The sequence below is a fragment of the Peromyscus californicus genome, unplaced genomic scaffold (genome assembly GCF_007827085.1).
Source record: "Peromyscus californicus insignis strain IS unplaced genomic scaffold, ASM782708v3 Scaffold_14__1_contigs__length_90479793_seg_2, whole genome shotgun sequence".
Lineage (NCBI taxonomy): Eukaryota > Metazoa > Chordata > Mammalia > Rodentia > Cricetidae > Peromyscus > Peromyscus californicus.
This window is the reverse complement of record NW_026294436.1, coordinates 13,192,147-13,219,632: the sequence shown is the minus strand read 5'-3', so window position 1 is coordinate 13,219,632 and position 27,486 is coordinate 13,192,147. Positions and strand designations below refer to the sequence as shown.

At 42.9% G+C, this 27,486-nt stretch overlaps 1 protein-coding gene across 8 annotated transcripts in view; it reads left to right on the top strand.

The window, feature by feature from the left end:
• Positions 1-27,486, top strand: part of Nckap5 (NCK associated protein 5) — a 926,583-nt gene that overhangs the window by 439,415 nt on the left and 459,682 nt on the right. For all 8 annotated transcript variants that reach the window (XM_052736785.1, XM_052736787.1, XM_052736784.1 and 5 more), the window contains one exon: positions 2,424-2,557. In XM_052736785.1, the coding sequence (XP_052592745.1) occupies positions 2,424-2,557 (134 nt within the window). The remainder of the gene's footprint in view (positions 1-2,423; positions 2,558-27,486) is intronic.

The following is a 27,486-nucleotide window of genomic DNA, read 5'->3' as shown; positions in this document are numbered from 1 at the left end:
GTGGTACACAGACATACATGTAGGCAAAACACTTATACCTGTAAAAATGAGTAGACTTAAAAAATTCAAGCTGGAGAAAATGCATCTTTGCTCTCTCTGTTCTTGCAAAGGCACGTATTGAACCCTGGATATGCACGACAGAGTTACAACTTTTGATTTATCTCAACATGGAGCTCCCACTTCTCTTCTTCCTCATACAGGAATGGAAAGCCCTATGGTGAACCATCACATACCTGACACTTACCATAGAATTGTATAATCTGTACTCAGAGTGTTCCATTTAGCAGCAATGACTGAAGTTGGGTGCTGCAGTTGAGAAACAAGAACAAGAACAAAACATGAGGGAATTGGAGATGGCATTGCTGCGGCTGAGTCAGTATTGTAAGGAAGGCCTGAGCTATGTGCAGGAGCAGCTCTTCCAGGCCTGAGCTATGTGCAGGACCAGCTCTTCTGGCCTTGTCAGTTATGCATGTCCTTCTTTGAGATCAGTTATTTTGGCAGGATTATAAAAGGAATGAGTGGTTTGGCCTGCTTTTAACCTCTGAAAACCCAGTTGGACAAAATTAAAACAAATTCTTGAGCATTTTTCTCAACTCTGTATTCTAACTCAGGGCTACATATTTGTTTTTTAAATCAGGACCCCTTTTTGACTGAGACATTTTTATATGACCAAAGGTATACAGGTGTTTAAAATAAAACAGATGCTGACTGTAAATCATAGTTATTTGTTTAAAAACCATTCTTCAGTGTATATGTAATTTTACTATCTACTAAAAATGGAAGCAGATTTTCATACTAATGAAATGGACTTCCTTGTTTATTTTGACATCAAGAATTAAAACTCATGGCTAAATATTGAATACTGTAGTACACAGAATGTCTTGATGTTTTCAGAATTGATGGATATTATGATTTTGTATTCACCAATAATGAGTTCAGTGCTTCATATTAATACATAGCATAACATGACAAAAGGATGTCCACAATCATTTCAGCAGTTGCTAGAAATTCTGTCTTAATCCCAAGCTATAATGCATTGAATTCCTTCTTGTAAGATGCTCAAGTAGGCAACTCCATAGCAAGAGTTAAACAAGCATCTGGACATAGTCCAGGGCAGAGAGATACTAATCGGATCCATACATGCTGAGAAATGATGGCAGAAAACACCCTGTCCTCTGTAACTAAAGCGTTATGCTTCTGTAAGAGCAGCAGACTTTGCATGGACAAAGAAACACTGCCATTTGCAAATAAGGGAGCTTTAAATCTGAGCCAAGGTGTTCAGGCAGTGTCTCTTGGTGCTGCATGTCACACAGCATGTGCAGTGTACATGCTGTGGCTTCAGAACCAAGGCTGCAGGAAAACAGCACAGTGCAGCATGGACATGGGCTGCCACAAACACTTTGGATTCTTTATTTGTTTGATTTTGAATTAATTTTATTTGTTGGGCATTCATAAACTTTGTTTTCAAAACTTTCATGATCTCCCTCCCCATATTCAGCCTGTGACTGAGTTGTGGGGTTCTGACCCACAATTTCAGAAGCTGTGGTCTAATTAACTTGAGATTCTTGGCTGTTCTATGCAAATAGTGACACTTCCTTTAAATGTTATTCCAGAGATTGAAGAGATGAAGTCATTTTGAACAGACACTGATGCTTTAATATCTGAATGACTATGACTTTGATGGGAGTATGGGGGTCATAGTTCCTTACAAAAGACAACTTGGCTTAATGGAAATTACTTCACTAACAGAGGAAAGCCATCCAGGACTCAAATTCTTTCACCTTCGGGCTTCGTGATCCTGTAATCCTGTGTGTATTTATGCTTATCCATGGGGACCCATATGATGCCCGAGGATGGTGTTGAAATATATCCACATAATTTCTTCACTTTATTTTTTGATCCAGGGTCTCTTACTGAACATAGATTTTGCCTTTACAGCTAGAGTGCCTGGTCAACAAGCTTGTGGTGTTCCACCTATCTCTGGTCCCCAGCACTGGCATTATGAGTCCTTGTGGCTATGACAACTTTTATGTTGGTGCTGGAGAACTCAGGTCCTCTGCATACTTGCAAGGCAAACATTTTATCTACCAAGCCTTTCCTCTAGACCAGCGTTTCTATGATTTGAATACAAGTGTAGATCTTTGATCCTTGGTTTCCTGGTGTATAACAAGAGGTTAATAACAATTTACTTCGCAAAACTGTTATCAGTGTGTGTGTGTGTGTGTGTGTGTGTGTGTGTGTGTGTGTGTGTGTGTGTGTGTGTGCGTGTGTGTGCGTGCGTGTGTGTGCACATTTTATGTAGCTGGACACATAGCCATGAATATGAAGCTCAGGTTAGCACTTAAGAACCAGCAGCCAGCTCTCCTTGTGTCTTGTTTTGCTGCCAACCCCTTCTGAAGGCCATGCCTTTGTGTGTTTCGTAGCATGAGAAGCTGATACATGAGTTGGAAGAGGAGCGACATTTATGGCTACAGAGTGAGGAGCGGTTGAGGGAGGTGACCCTGGAGTCAGAGCGCAACAGGATCCAGATGCGTGGCCTGCAGCAACAGTTTTCCAGGTATTGTCCCTTAGTGAGCATGCTGCTCCTGAGGTCTGGCCCCCTCTGCACCAATCAAACCTCCGGCTGACTTTCTGAATGGCAAGCTTTTGCTGCCTTCAGAGAGCGCTCCAACAATCCCGACCTTCTGTTCTGGCCAAACCATCCCCTTCACAGCTTGGTTAACCCCCTGGAACTTAGTTCGACCTGACATGGGTTGTCTTTTGTTCCCTGATGCCTTCCCAGAGTGTTGTTCAGTGGGTTTGCTGTGGATTGAAGGTCTGTGGGTATGCCTGTGTCCTAGCCATCAGCTAGGACAATCAGATTTTGATGGTCATCCCAGTACTGTTTTATCATGTGAATCTAATTATTTGGTAAATTCTTACTTTTTTCCTGAGTAGCCAAAAAAAGAAAAATCATGGGTTTATTTCTTTTACAAAGATACCTACTTGGGGGAAGGTATTAAAAATGTACACTGCTCTTGCAGAGGACCCGAGTTCAGCTTCCAGAACTCACATCAAGCAGCTTACAACTGCCTGTAACTCCAGCTTGAGGGGACCTGATGCCTCCCTTTGGATTCCTTGGGTACCTATACTCACATGTACATACTCCTTCCCCCAACACACACACACATTTCTACATAACTAAAAATCAGTTTTTTTTAAAAAGACATGATTGAAATTTGAAAGGAAAGTTTTGAAAAAAGTGGTCCTCCTTGGGTCTCGTTTTAGCACAGTCCGAAGTTTTGAATTCTAGTCAGTTGATACAGGGCCCAGTGATGGCCCAACTTCCTGTGCTAAAATCTGTTCAGTGCTAAAGGAGAAAGCACAATTGTGCATTAAAGTCCTGCGTCGAGGTTCAGTTCTCCCGTGAGGGACAATCCACTTTCCTTAATAAAACTGGAAAACACATTTTTTATTCCGAGTGTCTATACTGAGGTCATCGGAGGCCGTGACATGTTTGAGAAGTTGTCCTAAAATGTTAATGTGCGTGAGCACGGTGTGGGGACCTGTATGTCCATTATGAAGCTTTTGGCGACAGTTGACTATCTCCCTCTGTGGTGGCGGGGTCACACCCATGCCTTGGCACACACGCGAGTCAGAGAGCACCTTGGGCGTTAGTCTGAGTTTCCCACCTTTTCTGAGACAGTGTCTCTTGTCGCTGTCCCCTGCTATGTACCCCAGGCTAGCTGGCCTGCAGGAATCCTGGAATTCTCTTGTCTCTGCCCCCATTTCCCCCATGGGAGTGCTTGAAATGCAGACACACAGGCTCTGTTGTCTGCCTTTATTTGGGTTCTGGGGGTTTGAACTCAGGCTCTCACACTTTGACAGCCATTGCTTTACCTACTGAGCAGTCTCCCCCGCTCCCGCCCTGAGTTTTAATATGTGTTTCAGAGAGAGAGAGAGAGAGAGAGAGAGAGAGAGAGAGAGCGCTTAGCTCAACCTTGAGATCATTTCCCTCACTGTGGTGGCTAACACACACTGTGGCTGCTCATGTCCTTGGTTTGGGGGCTTCAAAGAACATGGCAGACAGGATGGATGACTCATCTGTATTCATGACTGTAATTTAATACTCTGTCAATCTCCTGAAATTACACAGGTGGTATAGAAAAGCACTAATAAATACTTTAACATTTCCATGGCCCTCCCCCTCTCATACCGTGACTCCTATCCCCTTACCCGCAATTCTCCTCTCCTTTGTGTGCACTCTCACTTTCTGTGGAGCAGCCAGTAATAACAGAGGCTCTCCAGTTCAGCTTGAAGCACTGGCGTGCAATACTTACCGTTTTAATGATACAGGAAGGAAGCGGGCGGGGCTCACTCTTTGCACTATCTAATTGAGACATCTCTATATTCAAGCTATTGATTTCCATGATGGGCCACATAAGACAGTAAATTATTTTCATACGATGCTAGGTGATGCTGGGTCACCAGTTGTAAATCAAATGACAATCCCACATAGATTTGAGTTACACAAGAGTCCGAACTCTATCCTGGGCTGAAAGAGAAGATAATTATATGTACAATAAATAGCAGTTGGTTTCCCATCCTGCTTTTGTGAGGATATTTCCCACTGTAATCAGGTTTCTTATGTAGAGCTTAAATGGCCTTAAAAAGGTCAACTGTAATTACAGTTAAAGAACTAATAGAAATCAGCCAGGGAGGGGGGCATAGGTAGCAGATAATTACATGATACTTTGGGATCATTGAACTATTTTTGATGGCCTTTCACACATCAATCTTTAGTTTTGAAGGTATTGATGGTAGTGGTTGTTTATACAGTTCTGTTCAAGTCTTTGTAAAGTCCTCAGTGTTGCACAATATACCTTTGGGCATGGTTGGCAGTGGGATGGTCATACGGTGATTTACACAGTAATCCAAACTATTATGTTGAACTTGAAACCTTAAAAAAAATACTTAGTTTAATTATATGTATGTGTCTCTGTGTGGGTCTGCGCACAAGAGTGTAGTGCCTGTGGAGGCCAGAAGAGGGCATTGGATCTCCTGGAGCTGGAGTTACAGACAGTTGCAAGGACATGTGGTGGGGGCTGGAGATTGATTTCAGGTCCTCTGCAAGAGTACTCCTTGCTCTTAACCACAGAGCTCTCTCAACAGTCCTCGAATTTAAAACTTTTATATTCACATGATCTGTTATCTTTTTCCACCCTGGGTTGACAGTTCTCTTTTATATGTGTTAATAACCAGGGGTATGAAATTATTTTTTTTCCCATGGGCAGATGTTAATTTTTAAATGGTTAGTGTGCTGCTTTCTCAGATTTCTATGACTTAATGGAAGGTTGATTTACAAGAAGGCTGATGAAGGAAAAACTGGCTCCTTCATAGAAGCCACACCCTAGAGACCCAATGAAAGAAGGTCGAGGGCATAACTAACATGCCCACACCAACTTCATTACTTAATAAGGTACACGGAAGGAAAGTAAAGAAGGGGCATTTTCAAATTAAGTCTCCCCCAGAGGTGAGGGGACCCTTCCAAAGGCGAGTTCCTTGAGGCAGTGGCAGTGTTACAGGCCTCTTGTGTGAGTCATTGCACAATCAAGGACATTTTCCCACACAGGATGGTGTTTAAGCCATTGCCTGCTGGTGTAGATGGCTGAACATGTGTTATGAAAGGTTCCTGCTGGAACTGTGTAAAATTATGTAATTGTTCTCCGCCTCCTCACTCTTCGAGCTGGGTGTTCAGTGTGTGTGTCTTCAGTGTGTGCGTCTCTGGTTAGCCAAGCTTAGCGGTGTAGACACAGCTTAGGGCAGTGCTTTTCCTCCTAGGCAGAGATGGAGTTGGGCAAAGGCCCAGCCTCATCATCTCACCTCAAGTTCGTGAAACGTTTGTGCCTTGTCAGACTCATCTGGAGGCATGCTTGCAGGACGGCTGTCTCCAATGGGTGGGTCTACTACCTTTGAATGAGGGGTTTTGAGGGATCAATTCATGAAGAAAGCAGCAACTCCCAGAGTACTGATCTCACACAAAGCCTGCCATGATTTGCATGTATATCGGACTTGGTTCCTCAGGAAACAATCTAGTGAATTCATGAACCTGAGAGCTGCTGTTCTCTTTAAGTCTGTGTGTGTGTGTGTGTGTGTGTGTGTGTGTGTGTGTGTGTGTGTGTGTGTGTGTGTGTTCATGTGTCTCTCTGTCTGGGTGTGGGAGAGACATGCATGCCACTGTATGTGTGTGTAAAGGTCAGAGGATGACTTTGGATGCTAGTAATCACCCTCTGTCTTGTTTGAGTCAGGGTCTCTTGTTCACCACTGCATACCCCAGGCTAGCTCACCAATGAGCATCTGGATCTTCTGTTGCCTTTCCCCACCTCACAGTAGGAACACTTGGATGGCAGGGAAGTACTATTGCAATTGCCTTATGTGGCTTCTGGAGATCCCAGCTTGAGCCCTCACTCATGCGGGGCATGCACAATGAGAGCTTTACCCACTGAGCCGCCTCCACAGCCTGAAAACTGTCTACCACAAATGACCACTTCTATTATGCACACAACAAGAACCAAGAAAAATGCAAATACAAACAAACAGATCTTACTTATTGGGGTAGAGCTGTAGACGAAAGACCTTTGTCCCGACTCAGGACTCAGGGCATGCAGGCTTGGTATTTGTTAATGGGTTAGCATGCTGAGGCATGAATCATCAGATGATGTTAATGACTGCATAGAACTAATAGTAATGTCTGGTTCTGTTGCATAGCAGCTCTGTGTGTTGCTGTTTGTCACTTTAAATTAAAATTGGTTTAGTAGACTCAGCATCTGGCAGGCATATTTCATAAACCATTTCCTGTCAGCAAATGATAGCATGCCTGAAGTGTCAGAGTGTTTCCTTGGTAGCCTTGGAGTGTTCCTATTGTGTATGTGTGTCAATGTTGTGCATCTAAGCAAGGGGAGCAACTGTCCTGTGCCACTCACTCTCCAGCAGTCAGGCTTAGTGAGAACCACCCATATAGAGTTCAAGTGCTCACTCCCTACATCCCATGTTTCTTTGCACCCGTTCTGACCTCCTTCTTCCCCGGATCCCTTATCTTCTGCCTTGAAGCTGTTTCCTTCCTTACTGTATCAGAGGTTCTCCTGTCACAGTTGACTTAAGCACAGTTGACTAGATGTTTAACTTCAAGAGGCCATAGGGGGTTGATTTTACCATTTACCTCATTCAAGAATTACTGTTCCCATTATTAGCTCTCAAGAATTTATATGATCTTCAGGTTCTTTTTTCCTGTTCACTAGGAAGCAATAGAAACCTGGCATAGAAGTGGGTGCAAAGGATCATATTCATATATATATGTATATATGAATATAGATATATAAATATATATATCTATATTCATTATATCCTTAATTATTCTTTCTTTGTATGGATCACACATATATTAAAAGAACATCTTGGGGGCTAGAGAGACAGTTCAGTACTTGCTACTCTTGCAGAGGATCCAAGTTCAATTCTTAGGAACTATGCTGTGAAACTCACAATTGTTTGTGACTATACTTTTAGGGGATCAAAACCTCTCTTCTAGACTTCTCAGGCACCCACACACATGGGTGGGCTTACATACATGCGTACACACACACACACACACACACACACACACACACACACCCTTATAAATAAAAATAAATTAAAAAAAAAAAAACCTTGAAGACCAGCTTCCCTAGATCTCTGGGAATGAAACATGCAGAGAGGAACCGTATGTTTACCTCTGGCTGGTCAGGAGCTCCTCTGCTCTGTTTTTCTCTTCCTAGACTATCAAAGACCTTGATTTAAAACTTCAAACACTACAACTGCTAGAAGAAAACATAGACAGTACCCTACAAAATATGGGTGTCAAAAAAGACTGTCAGAATAGTATTCTATTGGCAAAGAAATTAAGGGCAACTTGTCTACTTACCTCTGAGCTTGGTTTCCCTGAATGCCTTGTTCCTTCTGATGAATGTAGAGGGTAAGTATTCTTTTCTTTTTCATACAGGTATATAATGTTTTATTTTATATTATCCACACCCACTCCCCCCTTTCAACTTCTGAGGGACCTACTAAATCATCTCTTTATATCTTTTCTTAAAGAAATTTTTGTCACCGATATCCCACTGAGTCCAGTTAGTGTTGCCCATGTGTGTATTGGTATGTAGCCATGCATTGGACATGGGGAACCTACCATTGGCCATGTCTATGAAGGAAAGTGACTCACTTCCTCAGCAACCATCACTGCCAATAGCTCCTCAGATAGGAGCGGGCCTTTGAGTACCCTTCCCCATTCCATGCTGAAATTCAGAGTGGCTTGGTCCTGTGTAGGCAAACACAGCCTCTTTGAGTTGATTCATGTCATCACCATGGCGTGTCCAGAAGACGTCATTTCCCAGTACTCCTCCCCTACTCGCTGGCTCTTAAATTTTTCTGTGCATTTTTCCTCCATGTCCTAGAGAGCATTTTTGTATTGATTTGGTGTTGCTATTTCCACACCCTCTGCAATTTTTTTTTCTCTGGCTGAGACTTTTCATGAAAATGGAGCACTCTTATTTGCTACTCTGTGTAAATATACCAGAAATTTAAAATGGCTAAGAAACATTGGTTGAAGGATACATTTTCTCTAGGTTGAGACAGTAGGAGGAAATATTTTAAACATTCCCGGTGAACATAGCATAAGTCATGTTTCTCTGTCTGCAGTTTGTGTGTTAGTGGTCCTACCCCAGCAGAGCAGAGGCAGCAAAGGTAGCCATAGAGAGAACTGGAAAGAAAAGCCATTTCAGCCTGGGTGACATGAATTTGACAAGTCTGGAACATCCTGTTCTTCTGTTGTATTTTTGTCTATACCTAAGAAAAGCGAGACTGTAACGTGGTATTTCTCAAAGTTCTAAAAATGAAACTCTTAAGCATTGGGCTGAGGAGATGGCTCAGTGGGTCAAGTGTGTACAGAGCAAGCCTGAAGACCTGAGTCCACTCCTAGAATTCATGTAAAAAGCCAGGTGTGATGGTATGTTCTTGTAATCTCAATGCTGGAGAGGCAGAGACAGATAGGTGGATTCCAGGCCAGTGAGAGACCCTGTCTGAAAAAAAAAAAAATGAGGTGGATGGCACTTGAGGAACAGCACATAACGTTGGCATGTGGTCTTTTCTCTGTCTTTCTGTCTCTCTGTCTCTTTCTTTTGTGCGTGTACACACACACACACACACACACACACACACACACACACACACACACACACACACAAACATATATACACATACATACAAAGGAGCAATGTGCTGTTGCCTGCTGGGCCTTCCTGTGCTGTTCACAACATTCACTCCTAGTGCGGTCTCTTTCCAGGAAGCACTGTCCTTTCTGGTGGCTTGTTCTGAGGCTAGTACGGCTGTCCCACCCGAAGTTGCTCAATAGCTCTCTTTAAGTCACTGGACCCTCCAGATCTCCATCTTTTTCCATGTAAAATGAAGAAAGTACATTGCTTTATGGTTTTATTAGGCTTTTCATGCACTTTAGAAGACAGTGAGTTAGGAATGAAATGCTTTTATTTATCATGTGAAATAAATATTACACAGTTATAACCAGGCCTATGAAGTTTCTAGCCTTGAGCTCTTATGCAGAGGTACTAGGGTAGCCTGACTGTGTTGGGGCCCAGGCTGCCCTCACAGTGATCTCTGTGGGGATGGTCTGGGACCATGTATTTTTTGGAATTTGACTGGAGAACTCTAATTTAGGAAACTACCATGACAACTTAAAAAAATGTTTTGGGGCCAGTGGAAACAAAATCCTGAGGAGCCTGACTTGACCAAAGGAAAGGAGGAGGAGTCAGAGTGAGCAACCGTTACTGTTCTTCATCCAGATGGTGTCTGCTTCAAGATTCATTGAACCTGTTGGGAAAAACGCTTAGGAGTGGGCAGTTTATAGTCACATTACCTTGTTTTCATGTACAAACAATTTCTCTGACCAGATAGACATCAATAAAAATATCAGTGATGGTGCTGGGGAGGGGGGCTGAGTTGGTAAAGTGTTTGACTTGCAAACATGATCAAGCCTCAGAACCCACATGAAACGAAGCAAGACATGGTGGTGGGTCCATCCTTGTAACCCCAGTGATGGGGAGATGCAAACAAAAGGACCCCCGAGGTTCACTGCCCTCCAGCTTCAACATTCCAGCTACAACTAAGAGATTCTGTCTCAAAAACTGCAGAAGGACAGTGTCCTGAGGAGCAGCACCTAAGGTTGATTGGATCCACATGAGTGTATGCACATGTGTACACGCACCAATACACACACAGACACACAGACACAGATGCACACAAACACAAAATTACCAGTGGTTTACCTTCACTCCATATGTTTTTCAATGACTTACTATAACTTTAAATGTGTTATTATCTCTACCACAACAGACATTTAAGAAAATAAATCTAGCACATAGAAGAATGTTTTCTTTTCTAATTGGAAACTGAACCCATCCTCACATTCAAATTAAAAGCTTTGTTTGGGTGTGCTCAGGTTTAGAGAACATTCACCTCTTAAATGCCCATTTTAGTAAGTTCGAACATATTCCCATACATCGTCACTACCAGCATTAAACATGGGATCTTTACATGTCCTGAATAGCTCCCTCTTTGTACTCAAGCCCTGGGTAATTATGGCTCTGATTTGACTCCCTGCAGCTTTGGGTCTTCTAAAACAAGCTTATAAATAAAGGTAGGAATTCTCTTTAGCCTTCCCCTCTGTCACTCTGGTCTGCTTTGGGAGATGCCTCATGTTCTTTCCTAGTGGTCTGTTTCTCCTTACTGCTGGCGTGGGGCCTCTGTATGGATATCTCCTGTTTGAGTATCTATTAGCCTGTAGCTGGATGGCTGAGTCTCCTCCACTTTATTTTATTTATTTGTGCATTTGTTTGTGTCCGCATGTGGTTATGTATAGCACATGTGTGTGGCTCTCTGTGGAGACCAGAAGAGGGCATCAGATCCCCTGGAACTAGAGTTAACAACATTATTAATGACCCATAGGTACTGGGGACTAAACATGGGTCTTCTACAAGAGCAGTATATGATCTTAACCACTGAGCTATCTCTCTGGCCTCTCTTCTCCATTGGGTGTAAGTAAAGTTAGAGTAGTTATTCATGTGTGGGTCTTACAGGGTGTTTTCATGTCTTTTGTATAAATAATTAGAATAGGATTGCCAAGTGTATAGTATTTTTTTTTCATTTCATGAGATTAGCAAACTATTTCCAAAGCAGCCACACTACAATTGTATGCCCTCTCAGCAATGTCCAGTTCTCATTGTCCATACTGAAGCATGCTTTTCAAAACAAAACTTACAAACAGAAAACCAGCAAAATAAATACTGGGCTCAGTAGATTGTTCTGTAGTGAGCATTCTTAATGCTAACATTACATCAAGAAAGACAAGTTGGTGCTAGGGACATAACTCAGTTGATAGACTGCTTGCCTAGCATTCGCAAGGCCTGGGTTTGAATCCCAGTGCTATCAAGAATGAAAGGAAGAATGAATGGAGAGGAGAAAACTTTCCCACTCATCCAGGTGCTTCTTCTCAATCTTCACCTCTGACAATGAGTAACTGTGACTTTACAGTCAAGTGATGTGATGTCTTTCTTGGTTTTTATTAACATTTAATATATATTGTGAGACACTTCAATTTAATCTTGGGTGTTTGTCAGTAAAGAACCTCTAAGTTATTCTCAATCTCTTTTTTTCCTTCACACTTGCCTTTAAAAAAAACATATATTAGTTTTAATTATGTATATGTATATGTGGGGGTGGGTGGGTATGTGCATATGAACACAGATATCTCTAGAGACCAGAAGAGGGCATCAGATTGTACCTTTGTCTCGATGGACATGGCTGTTTGTTGATTAAGAAATAAATGAATGAATATGGAAATGAATGGTTATCTTCACTGCAGTAGAAAGATGCCTCAGGATTGTACTTTGACAGGCTTAAGCATATGGAAGAATTTTATGAATAGTGTGTTTATGACAGAAATTTGCTTCCAAGGGAGGTTCTAGAAGAGCAGTTTCTGGGGAATCTTTAAAACTTTGATAATAGTCATCACTCTTACAAACTGTGATGGCCTGGGAGGATGAAGACCTGGCTCTCCATCCCAGGGCTTTGATGATGGAGTGCTCACCTATAAAAGATGAGCTGCGTATTGCAGAATGCTCTTTGCAGGAATCCTTTCTGCGGGGCACTAAATGGAATTTGGTGCACTGAAAGTTTACTTCCCAAAGGGTATCGTTTACTTTCTGAGCATGTTTTATGACACTTGGATAACATTTCTCCCAGTCTCTCTCTGCTTCCACACAAAGCCTATGGGAAGGCAGCGGTCCTGAGAGTGTTGAGTAAAGTTTTCATCAACCCCTTGGTCCACAGTCACTGCATTTAGTGAGTGGTATTCACATAGAGGACGTCTCTCAGGGTTTATGGTAAACACTTGGAACTGTTTGCCGAGACCTCTTTGCTTGGCTTGTGAAAAATAATTGAGTGAATATAGTCCTTGTTTATAAATGTCTACCCCTAACAAACAGGCTTAGGCTGCTAGGGTTGTTTGTGTAGAACAAAGCAGGAGGTTATCTGCGGATGAAGCTGCAGGGTGGTAGGAGGAACAGGTATGCTGCAGTTGCCATTAAATTGTATTTCAGAAATCCTTTCATCTTTTCCTGGGCCTGTTACTTAGAGTGGTAGCAAGTGACAGGGTGCACTTTCTCAAGATGGAAATATGAATCTCTTTTCTGATATTTAATTCCTATAACCAGTTAAAGCTGTGTTGTTGTGCAGTGAGCAGTCTGTTAATATATACGTCAACATGCCCATAAAATAATGGCTTTATCCTTTCCTCCCCTGTTCCCTTTCCTTTCCTTCCTCCCTATCATCCTTCCTCATCTTCCTCCTCCCTCACTTCCCTGGATGTAGCCAAAATTGACCTTGAACTCATGATCCTCCTGCTGATGTAGTGATTCAATGTCCCCAAACATCTCCACCACTATCCATATATATTGTCATTGATTCCTGGACGGTGTGGCCATGGAAGTTAGCCAAAATTGCCTGTGTCTCTTCCCCCTTCAGTACGGCAGGGTCTATTTAGCCATAAATAAACCACAAGGACTCCAGACTTGCCTTTCCCTCTGATATGCCTCTCATGGCACTGTCCTTTCCTTACTCAATTTCTGTGAATCCTTGGGTTCATAGGACCTTTTCCTAGCACGTATTCTGGTCTCCAGTATGAGGTATCTCTTCCTTGTGAATAAAGTAGAAGCTCCTTATGCTTCTGATTTAATACACAGCAGATACACACTTATCAGAATAAAAGAATGAGGTACTATTTCACATAGACCACACTGCTGTGTGAATTTAGTATTGAAACACCTCTTACCATGGATGGCATTTTCAGACTTAAACTTTTATTTTTATTTGATTTAAAATAATTTTTTTTCATGCAGAGGCTATTAATGAATTAATACATTTTTATGTCTGTACCATTGAAGCCCAAATTGATGGGGTTTCGTGTTCAGTAAGGTGAGAGACGTAACAATAAATACGCCATTTCCCTCTACCTAATGATGCTATGGTTAATAAAACATCATACATAGTGCCGAGCAAATGGCTCATCTGGTAAAGTGCTTACTGCTTAGCCATGAGGACCAGAGACCAATCCCTAGAACCCATGTAGAAAATCAGGTGTGGTGATGGATGCCTGTAATCCCAGAGCTGAAGAGGCAGACAGGAGAGTCTTTTGGGCTCACTGGCCATCAAGCCTACTCAAATCAGTAAGTTCAAGTCCCAGTGAGAGATAGTATTTTAAAATGGGTGCAAGGCCCCTGAGCAATAACACTTGACTTTGACCTCTGGCCCTCACTTGCATTCACACACATATGCACATGCACTTGTACACCCACAATGAACACACACACACACTCACACAAACACACATAGATGAACATACAAAGAACACATTGGACACACCTCAAAAAAATTGGAGTAGGAAAAGTGATTGTACAAGTGAGCCAAGGATACATACATCCACTATGCCTCCTTCCCTTCCATCTCAGGCAGTGAAAAAACCACACAGACCACTCCCCAGTGTACCTCTGCAATGTTGGTCTTATGAATATCTCAATCACACAAGTCAATCTTACTTTATACTATTTTCTGAAGCTCAGCGGTCACCTTTGTTGTCAGGAACTTTTAAGAATTGATTTCTATTCCCTCAGACATTCACATTATTGTCAAGAGTGTCCCCAGTGAAGTAGTAATATATTTAGTATACTTCCAGATATATATATTTCCACACACACGAGTTTGCAAGTTTATTGTGTTTTCAGAGACAACGGCCAGATGCAGGCATGCATCACTATGGCCAGTTCCTGTGGTGCTGCAGTTGAACCCAGGCCTTTGTGCATAGGAGGGAGGCTCTTTACCGATTGAGTTATCTTCCCAGACCCCTGTAATTGAATTGATAGCATCCTTCCATGGAAGAGTTCTTAGAGGCTTTCTTTTACAGAAGAGGAAGGTGAGATTCACCAGGGTTAACGTCACTTGTCCTGCATACAGCCATACATCTGGGGAGTTCTATAGCCAGGGTTACTCTCAAGCAGCTGGAGTCTTTACTGTCATTTCCTATCGCTTCCCAGTTTTGAAAGCTGTGCAAGAACTGAGGTGTATTAACCTTGGGCCGGGTCCTTTCTGTGTTCCAAAGTGTGTCATGTTCTTGCTTATAGTCTGTGAGGAACTATTAACATCTATGTTGTATAGATAAGGCACATAAGGGCAGAGGGGTTAAACACATTGGAGAAGGTCACGAAGCCATCGAATTGGCTGAGTCAAGACAGGCCTGCCTCTCCCTTAAGGAACATTCACATCTTGTCGAAGCCTACAAAAATTAATGTGTTAAGTGTCTCAAACACTCAGCGCTTGCCTCTGCACCATTTTATTGTTGAGCAAGTGTGTACTTTGTGCTTTAGATGAATGCTACTGTAGTAGACCTTAAATGTCTTTGAGAAGCCAAGAGTCTGCCTCAGCTGCTTAAGATACAGCCTGTGTGATTGACAAAGTGCCTCTTTTTACCTAAAACACAAGGCGTTTCGTGAGAGATGTCTTCTGCTCTCTCTAAAGCAGCTGAGGCTTCCTAATAATTAAATTCAAATTCAAATAGCAGTACATGTTTTTCCAAAAATACCTTATTAATAAAGCCCTCAAAACTGGAGAAAGTGGTTAAATGTGAAGTGAATAATAAATGTCAATATATAGATTTATATAGTTCATCCTTTCTACTACCCAATTAAAAAATAGATTTGATTTATGTGAAATATTTCAAACAACATTTATTTCTGATTTTCACATAGAATATAATCATCTAATTTCTGTAAGGAGAAAAACAGCTCAGATGAGGAAAAGGTGTGTGTGTGTGTTCTGTAAATATATCTTTCTTTTTTGTTTTTTGTTTTTTTTGTTTTTTTGAGACAGGGTTTCTCTGTGTAGCTTTGCGCCTTTCCTGGGATCTCACTCTGCAGACCAGGCTGGCCTCGAACTCACAAAGATCTGCCTGCCTCTGCCTCCCGAGTGCTGGGATTAAAGGCGTGTGCCCCCACCACCCGGCAAATATATCTTTCTATTAGCAAATATAAATAAAGGGACTATTTGTATTACATATATACTGATTTACCCAAGAGGCAAGTAGATCCATGTACATGTGTATACACGCATGTGCACAAAGATACTAGTAACCAGTGTGTTTGGAAACACAAAGAGGCAACAGTTTCCTAGAAAGAGGATGTGACAGAACACGAATAGAAACTATATTTCTGTGAATGAATCTTAATTTTATGATTTCACTTTAGGAATATACACGTTTAGTATATTGTAACTTAATATCTGAAACTAAAATTACTGCAAATTCAGGGCAAATGTCATCATTGACAAATATAGAGAGAGAAAATCAAATTAAGCAACTTAAAGTTAGAGAACTTTGTACAGTCTTTCCACAAGTCATATCAGCACCACAGGGAAGATGGACCCAGCTACTTTCTGTAGCCACCTGTTGATGATGTTCTGAGACTCATGGTCCAACCTAGAAAATCCTCTGCCACCCTCAACTTATAAATGAAAATCCTACAGTGTGTTGCGTAAGTTACTACACAGGGAACCCTCCCATTCCTAGTGATGCAAAAGATGACTTCCAGTACTGAGAAAAGCTATCACTTGGTACAGAACCTCCCAACACACCTAAACCCTTAGAGAATGCTAGGAGTGAACTTGGTATTCCTCCAGCTGGTACAGGAGAGATAGTATAAAGCATTTATTCTGCTTTAGGAGCTTGTAACAATATCTCCACTGGGAGGAAAGTTTCTCCTTAGGAGACATCTTAATAACAGAGAAGAATGAGATATCGGCAATACGTGAAGAAAAGATTACAGTTTCAAATAAAAGAATGTACCTGGCCAGGATTCATCGATGGTCATTAACACTACAGAGTAGGATGGTTATATGTTCTCTGTCTCCTTGTGGAGAAGCCCAAGTCCCCTCCGTGATGGACTATACCCTCAAACTGTGGTTCAGAACTCGGCTTTCCTCCTCTAACACACGCCAGGTAATATGTCACAGCAACAAGAAAATTAGCTCATCTTCTGGACAAATGAATAGCCAGTGCCAACGAAGTGACCGCTGGCATCTACCGAGTGGGAGGCACCAGCAGGACAAACCGAGCTGCACCTTTCCCTTCCCAGGAAGTTGGAAACTGACTGCAGCAAGAACGTCTCAGTTCCCCTTTGACCTGTCATCCGGGTAGGGTGGGGCAGCTTTCATTCCATCTATTTGCTGAATGTGTAGAGCCAGCAGTAGACACCATGGAACATCTGGCCCTGGGTCATCTTTAACAGAAATAAGACAATCATTTGTGGGCCAGTCTGGTCCACCATGGTGACCTTGGGCCCAATTTAGTGACATCTGGACATGTGTAGGAGGCAAATTATAGCATCGTTCTGACAACAATTTTATATTAAACCAAATGGCTGCTGCTCAGCTGTCCACACAAAGGCTTGGAAGGCTTTCAAATGCTTCTGGGTCTCACTGCAGATGGTGAAGCCATTCTTGTGCTTGATGGCTGACGGTTCCAGCTGAAAGTTAGCATCAGAAGCAGAGCCACAAATTATACTGTTAATCCATGCCGCGGACAGATATTTATAGTGACTTCATTAGTCCCCACACTCTGTGTGTTCCTGCATGGGTCCGTGCTCATTTGGTTCCTCAGATAACCAGTGCACTGTAACAGCACACACATTGTGAAGGTGAGTGAATCTTCAGAGATCGAGATCATGAGACCAGAAGAAAATCCACACAACAGAGGCAATGTTTCATGCTTTCTCGTGTGTGTGTGTGTGTGTGTCTGTGTGTGTATGCTTATGCTGATGTGTGTTCAGGTGTGAGTGCAGATGTCAGGTATCTTTCTCAATGTCTCTTGAGATTATTTTTGGAGACAGATTTTTTAATAAACCCTGACTTCCCTGATTTGGATAGTCTGGATGCCAGCAGCAGGGATCCTGCTCCTATCTCCACCTCCACTGGTAACTACCTGTAGCTCTTCAGGAAGTGATGGGACCTTGTGAGTCCCTTCCCCTAATGGCCATTAACTGAATGCATATTTCTTAACTAGAGCAGAGAATACATGGAAACAGGTCTCTTCCTCCTTACCTTACTTGGCATGTGCTATAGACTGAATCATGCCTCCCCCAGTAGTCACATCATGGGGTCCTAGCACCCAATGTGATTTTATTTGAAGATTAGGTCCTCATGGAAGTAATTAAGGTTAAATGAAGTCCTGAAGGTAGGACTAATCTGATAGAGCCACTTCCTTTATAACAAGAAGACTGGATTCGAGAACATCCTCTCTCACTGAGGGCATAAGAGAAAGGCAATATGAGAACACAGTGGGAATGCTACCACCTGTCCTCCGGGAAGACAAGCCATGCCAGACCCCAACTGTGACAGGAGCAATGCCCCCCCCCCCGTTAGCACATTACTTTCGTTGTCGGAAGCTCTCCTTCACCCAGCACCAGGGAGAGCAGTGGGCCCCTCTAGCCAGGGTCCTGCCTGTGCCAGTGTCTTACTCCATCATTCTTGTTTGCTTCTTGAACTAACCGAAAATTAGCTTTCAAATCAGATTTCATAAGTGAGTCATTTGAAAATTCCAGTATTTGTGTGTGTGTGTGTGTGTGTGTGTTATAGATGAATCTTAAAGAGTCTTATTAATTAAAATCAAACCTGAGGCCAGTTATTGGGGGTGAATGCTGGAAGATCAGAGAAGCAGAACAAGCCACAGCTTCCTCACCTCAACAGTTCCTCAGCTGATCCTGTTTCCTCAGACTGGAGGCTTCTGTGTCCTCATCCAAATGAATCTCAGCTGAACTGCTGCTTGAAAGCCTGAAGCTTAACCAGCTAAAAGCTTCTAGTTTCTGGTCTTCACGCCTTATATATCTTTCTGTTTTTGCCATCACTCCCTGGGATTAAAGGCTCACTTCTTGGGATTAAAGGCGTGTGTCACCATGCCTGGCTGTTTCCAGTGTAGCCTTGAACTCACAGAGATCCAGAGGGATTTCTATCTTTGGAATGCTAGGATTAAAGGTGTGAGTGCCACCATTTTATAGCCTTTGTATCTAGTGGCTGTTCTGTCTCTGACCCCAGATAAGTTTATTAGGGTACACAATATTTTTGGGAACACAATACCACCACAGTGTGTGTCTGTGTGTGAATGCATGTAGAAGTTGGAAGTCAACCTCAACTGCTACTCCTCAGGAGACATTCTTGTTTTCTTTAAAAAAATTATTACATTTATATTTATTTGTTATGTGTTTCTCTCTCTGTCTTTCTTTGTCTTTCTCTATCTCTTTGTGTATATATATGTATGCCATGGTATGTGTATATGTATGTCATGGTATGTGTATGATTAGAGGATAAGTTGGTTCTTTTCTTCTACCGTGTGGATCCTCAGAATCAAACTCAGGTCATCATGTTTCATGACAAGTACCTTTACCTGCTGAGCCATATTTTCCACCCCATCTTACTTTGTTAGAAAGAGTTTCTCATTTTACCTGGGACTTATCATTTGGGCTAAGCTCTCTGGCCAGTGAGCCTCAGAGATCCATCTGTTTCTACCTCCCCAGTGCTAGGATTACAAGAATGCTGCACAACACCCAGCTCTTTAGACATGGCCCCTGGAAATCAAACCAAGGTCTTCATACTTGGTATCTGAACCACCTCCATAGCCCCCAGACTTCACTACATTATTAGCAAAAGCAACTAGAGACATTTTGTAAAGAGTGGAGTGTGGATATAGCCCCAGAGAACTGTTTCAGGAACTTATAACAGGAAGTAGATCTGTGAGTGACAGTTGAGCGTGTTACAGGCTGGTTTAGGGACACCTCTGGTGAGGCTATTGGGGGATGAAGTATGCCTGGAATTCTCGGTTCCTGTGAGGCTGGTGGAGGATGTGTAACGAGCTTGCTCCTCTGATTGCATCTCTCCTTCTGCTTTGAAACCTTCCCGGCTCAAGTCCAAGGGAATGAGTAATTTGTGTCAGCCAGTAACAAAATCAGAATAATTTATTTACTGGAATGCCTGTGTTTCTGCATGTTCCTATGGTAACTTGGTTCAGTGATTGAATTTACGTTGACTTTATATGTTTCTGCATTCATTCTGGAACTCTTCCTATCATGTTGGAATAAAGTGTTTCAATACTTAGTTTTACGTTTATTTTTTTCCCCAGTAAAATGTGGTCCCATTGAGAATGTTAAATGGAATCAAAGCTTGATATTCCATCTGCTTAATCACTTGAATTCAAAGCAATGCTCACATTTAAAAGCAGACTTTCGAAAACTATGGCTATGTTTGGTAGCAGTGAAGATCCAAGTAAATAAAGCCAGAGCTGAAGCATTTATAAAACTATAATTAAAATAAAACTGAATCATGTATTTTCTTTATCTCCTCTATTTTCTTTGTCCTTGAACCAGCAATAGCAGTTTTTGTAAGTCTGTTTACATCTGTAAGCATATAGGGGGTATAATTTTAAGTTGAAGAAATACATTTATGTATTTATTTACTTATTTATTTACTTATTTATTTATTGGGGATGTGTGAAAGTGTGGAGTTCAGATGAAAATTTGGGAGAGTTAGTTTTCTCCTTCTACTGAGTGAGTACCAGGGATTGAACTCAGGTCAGCAAGCTTGGCTTCAGGCATCCTTACAGTCTGAGAAAGCCCACTGGCCCAGAGGGAAACATTTTTCCATAATACCTGTTAAATGAGACACAACTGATTTAATTGAGAGCTGTGTGTCCTTTCCCTTATCACTGATGCTCATCTACAACACTGCTTTTCCAGTTGCAAACGTAATTCTTTCCCAACAGCTTGGGAGAATTTTGTTTTGAGAATTCTGCAGCACACATCCCCTGGCCAGAGCTTGAGGGTTGACTGACTAACCCTGAGATGCATGGCAGCTAGGTAAATCATCCCTTAATTTTATAAAGTGCTTTTATCCTGAGATGTTTTGGGAGTACGTGTTGTTTAAATTAATGTTTGTGTAATCTGGAGGCTTTGCTTCTCAGAAGGGATATTTTTTACAACCTCGAGATGTGTTTGGTAGAATTGCTTCCTTTATAAATCAGTGTGAGAGAAAATGGTGGCACCTTAACAAATGTGAAAGCAAAAAAAAAAATTAAAATGAGGATGAGTATAGAGCTGATAAAATTTATATGCCATTATTCACAATATCCAAGAAATTGAATCAACCAATAAGTCTGTTGAAAAAAATAGATGGACAAAGGATAAATGGTATGTTTATACAGGGGGGGACTGTCAGCCTTAGAGGAGGAAGTCTCACTACCTCTAACAGCGGAAATGAACCTCGAGGACTTCAGACTGAGTGAAGCAAGGCACAGAGACAAATGGTGCATGACCTCACTTTCGTGTCGAATATTGAAGAAGTGGAGCTGAGTACAAGAATACAATAGAATTGGAATTCTGCAAGGGCTGGGGGACAGGGGGAGATCTTGTTCAGAGGCTACAAAGCATCATTTGTGCAGGATGAGTAAGAAGTAGAGACTCTTTCGAGATGATGCTGACTGCTGTTGGATATTTTGAAATCATATAGGTCGTGCCAGGAGCTCCCTCAAATAGTAAAAGCAGTCTGAAGAGAAGGCTTGTCAGTGAAGGACCTGCTGTACAAGTGTGAGTTCCTAAGCTCAGCCCCCTAAATTCAAACAAAGGGTAAATATGTATATTTATATACATATATACAAATATGTATACACATATATGGAAAGGTTAGCAGGCTTCATTACAACATCTGTGTGAACTTCCGTTTTTCTCACTTCCTGGGAGATTTCTATTTTGCTAGTGACTTATTTGAGTCAAGGTCATGGAAAAGACTAGAGATATGAACTCATAGCTCATCACCTCCCATGATCTCTCTATAACTTACTAAAACTAAGGAGCAACTGCCCCTTGGTGTGCATAGCAGGGACCTTGCCCCCCAGAGGTGTTCTCTGTGTCATTGAGTATGATGGACTCATCCAGGATTGCCCTTGTCTTGTAGATATTTCTGGATGTCTATTGTGTATAGCTCTCAGGCTTCCCTGATTAAGACAGGCGTGGAGGATTTTGTCCGTTACCGGGTTGATTATAAAGGCAGCCCGTGGATCCCAGAAAGCAGGAAGCTGTGATGATCCTCATGTTAAATTAGCAGGGCTATTAAATGCTCATCTTCTTAGAGTGTCAATAAAAGGAGGAAAAGAGGCTTGAGTTCCAGTGTGAGGGTATTGCCTGGAAATAATATAATTCTGTTCTAATAGTAAAGTTGGTTAACTGTTAGAGGCCACGGGGAAGAGACTCATTCTTTTCTTCAGTGACAGAAGTGGTTACATCATTTTCTCGCCTACACTCAGGGCGACAGACTAGATAATACTTAAGGGTTATTTTCCACCTTAGAAGAATAGGCCTTGTAGATGGGCAGAAATAAGAAGAGGGTGAAATGATTCCCAACAAAGCCATTTAGATGAGGCCCTAACCGATTTTTTAAAGGTCTATTTCCCCTGCTAGATTGGAGCTTGCCAAAGGCTCTTTCTATTTCCATCGGCATCTGGGGAGGATGGCACTCCACCAGCATCGGAGTGGGTGCTCAGTCCCCTTGTGCCTGGAGGGGCTCATCATGGGCCGGCCAGTGCAGCTGATCTGGAGGGCACTCAAGGGCATTCCCTCCATTGCATACAGATCATCTTCTATTTTGCAAACCTCTAAATATGGATATTCAGCAAGTGAGCGTGGACATTGACTGACACTTTATTTACATTTCTCTTGGTTTCCTCACAAAGCTCCTTTTGATAGTAAGTTTTGGGACCGGAAGCAGGCTCAATGGAAAAGCACTTCCCACGTTAGCATGAAGACCTCATTTCTGATTCCCCAGCACTCAGATGGCAAACTGGGAAAGCAGGACCTTAAGCCTACCACTCTGGAGACAGAGGCAGGTAGACCTCAGAGTTCCCTGGCCTTCCAGCCTGACTGGAAGGATCAGTGATCTCCAAGTTCATCGGGGGAACTTGTATCAAAATAAATAAACAATAAGGTGGAGAGTGGCTGGAGGAGGGCACCCAGTGTTACAGTCTGACTCCATCGGGCATACCCACCTGCCAATCCCCAATACAGCCTTCTGAGGTTTGATGGTTTCAAAATCACTGGTTTGTATCTCTCCGGTATTAGATGCAGGCAGCAAGGAGGAAAGTAAAAATAGCTTCCATACCTGGGCAGGCTAACAGAAAGATTGATATTTGGTTAAAAAGAAGGGAGGTACTGTCAAACTTGGAAATCCAACCCATGGTTCTCATGGCTCTCCCCAGTGACTTCAGCTCCATTGATAAGCAATGACCCAAGCAGTTCCTGAAAGTCCTGGGGTCTCAACTTTCCTCTTCCCTAAGAGAATCTCCTGGGCCCTTTCTCCTTGTTACATTTTATGAGCCAATAACACAACACAAAACAAAATACCCTCCAACCTTCTAAAGAAATTGTTTTCATGGTTCCGTTCCTGTTCCGTTGTCCAGTGTAGCCGTGTTTGTGCAAACCGCTATTTTCACAGTCACACAGGTTCAGCCACAGCACTTAGAAATGGCGTTCCAGATTGAAAAGAAAGCTAGAAATGATTCCAACATCACTTTTCTCCTGTTTTCTAAAATCATGACCTTCACCCAGGCTGTGCATGGTGGGGAGAACACCACTCCCTCCTCTCTCCGGAAGAGGGAAGAGAATCAGTGGAAATAGATGAGAAAGAAATACTATAAAAATGTCCCAAACACTGCTCCACTGAGCAGGCACCCCGACCTTGCCCACTAGGACACGTGGAAGGTGCTAAAATACAATACAATTTAAAAGATCAAATAATTAAAACAAAACACCACTCCTTGTAACTTTTAGTATCTCTGTTCATTGGCTGGTTGTTAAAAACCAAAAGTGAAGGGGGTGGGTACTGAGAGACGGCCCAGAAATTTGGAGCTCTTGCTGCCCTTGAAGAGGACCCCTGTTAATTCCCAGGACTCCTTCTAGGTGGCTCACATCAGCCAGCTCCAGGGAATTTGACAGCCTCCTTTAGTCACCTACACTCACGTGGGATACATTCACACAGACAGATGCATGCACACATAAAGAAAAATAAAACAAATATTCAAAATGAAAAGAACCACGGTGGTCCTCTAAGAGTCTGTGGATTCAGGTGCGTCTCTAGCAAGGCAATGCATGCTTCCGGTGTGATTGGTAAGAGTCTTAAAGATTCTGTGGAAATGCCAAGGACCAAAGGTGCGTACACTAGAAAACGCAAGAGGACGCAGTGAGTTTTTCTTAGAGAATTAAGTGGCACAGTAGTTGCTCAAGCCCTTCATCCTGGAGTGAATTACCCACAAGGGGAGGCTGGCTTTTTATTAACAGGGAGCCAGAGAAAAGCAAGTGTGAGGCAGGCCACATGGAGGACAGGCTGTGAGAGCCTTAATAGGTCCTCTGCTGCCTTCTTCACTACAGAGGTTAATAATAAAAGGGTGCTAATGCAGGAGCAGTTAATGAGCAAGTGTACAGTCCCCGTCTGCGGGAAGCAGGTTGAGGCATGCTCCAATAATTGAACATGTTGAGGTCTGATGACATTCACTTAAGAATCCTAAAGGATGCAGCTGAAAGAGCAAGAGAGCAAGTGAAATGATGATCTTTGAGTGTTTAGGAAGGGTGGATGCTGGATGCAAAAGCTTGCTGTTGCTTAAGAACATAAGTACGTAATAAGGCCAGGGGCAAGGGTAGGTTGCAACAGTATAAAAAAGATCACAGACTCGTGTCTTGAAGGGAATTAAGGAGAATAAAGAAGAAATGGGATGTAAGTGGAAAGGGGGCCTGGTGGCGTCACTCTCCTGTACAGCCAGTGATCGTGATATCTGTTCCATGCTTCATTGGTTCCCACAAGATTCTGACACCATCACTTCAGGATGGCTTAACAGACTTGGTTGCTCAGGATGAAGTTCGCAGCTTCAAATTTGGAAGCCCTAAGTTCCTGTCTTGAGAAATTAAATTCTGGTGTCACCAGCAACATCTCTGGTTTCCAGTTCAGTGATGGGGAAACAGGGACAGAGGCTCAGGACTTGGGGACAGTTCTGCCATTAGCAGGTTCTCACACGTGTAGATACATCTTTCCCTGCTGTGCTCAGTGTCTAACTTGAGATGGGGCTGCAAATCTGTGGCTGATTTCTCTGTGAATTGAGAAGAAGTCACACTGTAGACAGTTTTTAGTTCTGGCCATCTTTAAATGGTTTTGTTTTCCGGTGAAGAGGATAAGAACTCCACTTGGCAGGGCCAGCTCTTATCTGGGAATGCTGAAAGATTTTTCCCAAGGTCACAGACAGTTGAAGAGAGCACAGAGAGTGACCCACAGGAGAAGTTATGGGTTGGAGGGTGGCTTTGTAGGTGAGTGTGATCGCTGCCTGAGAATGAGGGCCTGAGCTCTAGTCCATGTGAAGAGCTGGGAGGAGCTATGTTTGTTCCGATAGCCTAGCACTGGTGTGTGGTGGGGAGGGGAGGAACGGAAGGGCCACTGAGGTTACTGCTATCTCTGGATTCAGGGAGAGACAGCCCCTGTGTCCTGGTTAATTTTTTTCAATGTGACACCATGCTCAAGTTATTTGGGAAGAGGAAGCCTTGGTTGAGAAAATGTCTCCACTGGATTGGCCTTTGGGAAAAGTAGTAGGGCATTCATTTTCTTGATTTATGATGGATCTGGGTTGACTCAGCCCACAGGGTGTGGGACATCCTTGGGAAGGTGGACCTGAGTTGTATCAGAAAACAGACCGGACAGGCCGGTAACAGCATTCCTCCATGTCTTCTGCTTCAGCTCCCGACCAAGTTGCTTTTTGTCGTGGTATTGTATCATACAATAGAAACCCTAACTAAGACACCAGGCATCCTTCTGTCTCCCCATGCATACATATAGCCTCAAACAAGCGTACACATCACACACACACACCTGCACACACACACACACACACACACACACACACACACACACACACACATATGCATGTACACATGAACACAGGCACACAGGCAAGTATGCACACACAAAATGCACACACACATTCATGCACAGATGCATACACATACACACACACACATACACACACACACACACACACACATGCACACAGGCGCAGACACACACATACACACACATGAATGCATATAGGCAGACAGGCACACATACACATACATGTACACGTGCACATTGGTACACACATACACACACATACCCTTTAGGTCACAATTGATCTGATTTCCTAAGAGGACAGAAATGCTTTCTCTAACTTCCTTGGCATTCATTTGGATAAATCTTAACCGGAAGTGCTAGTTTCCTGAGGACGTTATCCTGAGGAGGAAGGATCTAAGTAGCAGCTTCCATTTTAATAGCCGACACGCAGAACCTTCCTTTTCTTGTATAACTGTCACAGTTGCTCAAGAGTTTGTCACTTGAACAATCCCATCGTATAGGTAAGGATCCTTGAGTTTATTCCAGTGCGTCCCCTTAAGCTAGTGGCTTCAAGCCCAGGCAGTGTGTAAGTCTGAAACCTTCATTCATTTTAGGGTGTACGTGTGTCTGTGTGTGTCTGCACATGTGTCTGTATGTGTTGTATCTGAGAATATTTGTTTGCTGCTGTCCTTTGTACTTGCATGCATGCAGAGGCCAGGAGGACCTCAGGTGCCCTGTTCCAATCCCCCCTCCACCTTATTCCCTTGACCAGGGCTCTCAGTGAACCTGTTGCTAGGCTGGCGGCCACCCAGTCCCATCGATCTTCCCGTCTCTACTTCCCCGAGCTCAGAGGTTACAGTTGTGGAGCCAGGACTGTTCGTCCTTGTTTGGTTAGTTGTTGTTTTCTGACTTTGGTGCTGGAATCTGAACTCAGGTCCTCATGCTGGCTCAGCGCGCATTAACCAGCTCTCTAGCCTCCCAAGGCCTCTTTCTTAACTATTACCATGCTTAGTTTGGAGGAAAGAACATTCCAACAGTAGCCATAAAAGAGTGGAAATGCAGGTGCAGCTTCTGTGGAGGAAGATAACTTCCAGCTTTCATTCATGTGGAAAAGTGACAGCAGGGAAACGTAGCACCCAACAAATATGTAAATGTATGTAATGAGATGGCTAAGGGAGCCATCGATCACTCCCACTGGGGCATGGTAGAAATGGGGGAAATGGAGCCCTGGATTGCAGATGATAGAGGGGGAGAGCTGATCCCAAGCCATCAGTTTTCACATGGCAGGACTGAGGTGCACAGAGAGAAGGTGACATTTCTGGAGTCGCCCGTTGAGTTTATCACTTTGCAGGAGTTTGTGTCCAGCTCTCTGGAAGCTTGGGCTTACATATGTGCTCCTCAAACGTGTGGTTGTGAGCGTGAGAGGCTCCCAGAGACTCCTGTGTGTGCATCCACCCCTGCATGTGTTTATATGCACGTCTAGCCATCAATTAAACATGGTTCATCAGGGGGGCAGAATCACAGCAGAGATGTGGGTGACTGGTGGGAGTGGGTGTGCGCACATGTGTGTGAAGTCACCTGGGTTTTGTAATCAGTATTCCCAAGAACAAACTGAATGAGAGATGATAAATAATAACCATGTTCAAAATGTTTGTCTGAAATTATGGGCTGGTGAAATGACTCAGTGGATAAAGTCCCAGGCTGCCAGGCATGGGGATCTAAGTTCAGTACCAGGGAGACCCATATGGTGGAATAGAGAACCAACTCACGGAGATGGTAGTCTGACCTCTAACATGTATGTGATGGCATGTGGACAAACACACACACACACACACACACACACACACACACACACACACACACACACACTAAATAAATTAAAATCAGAAAATATGTTTGTTGGAAACTTGTTGCTAG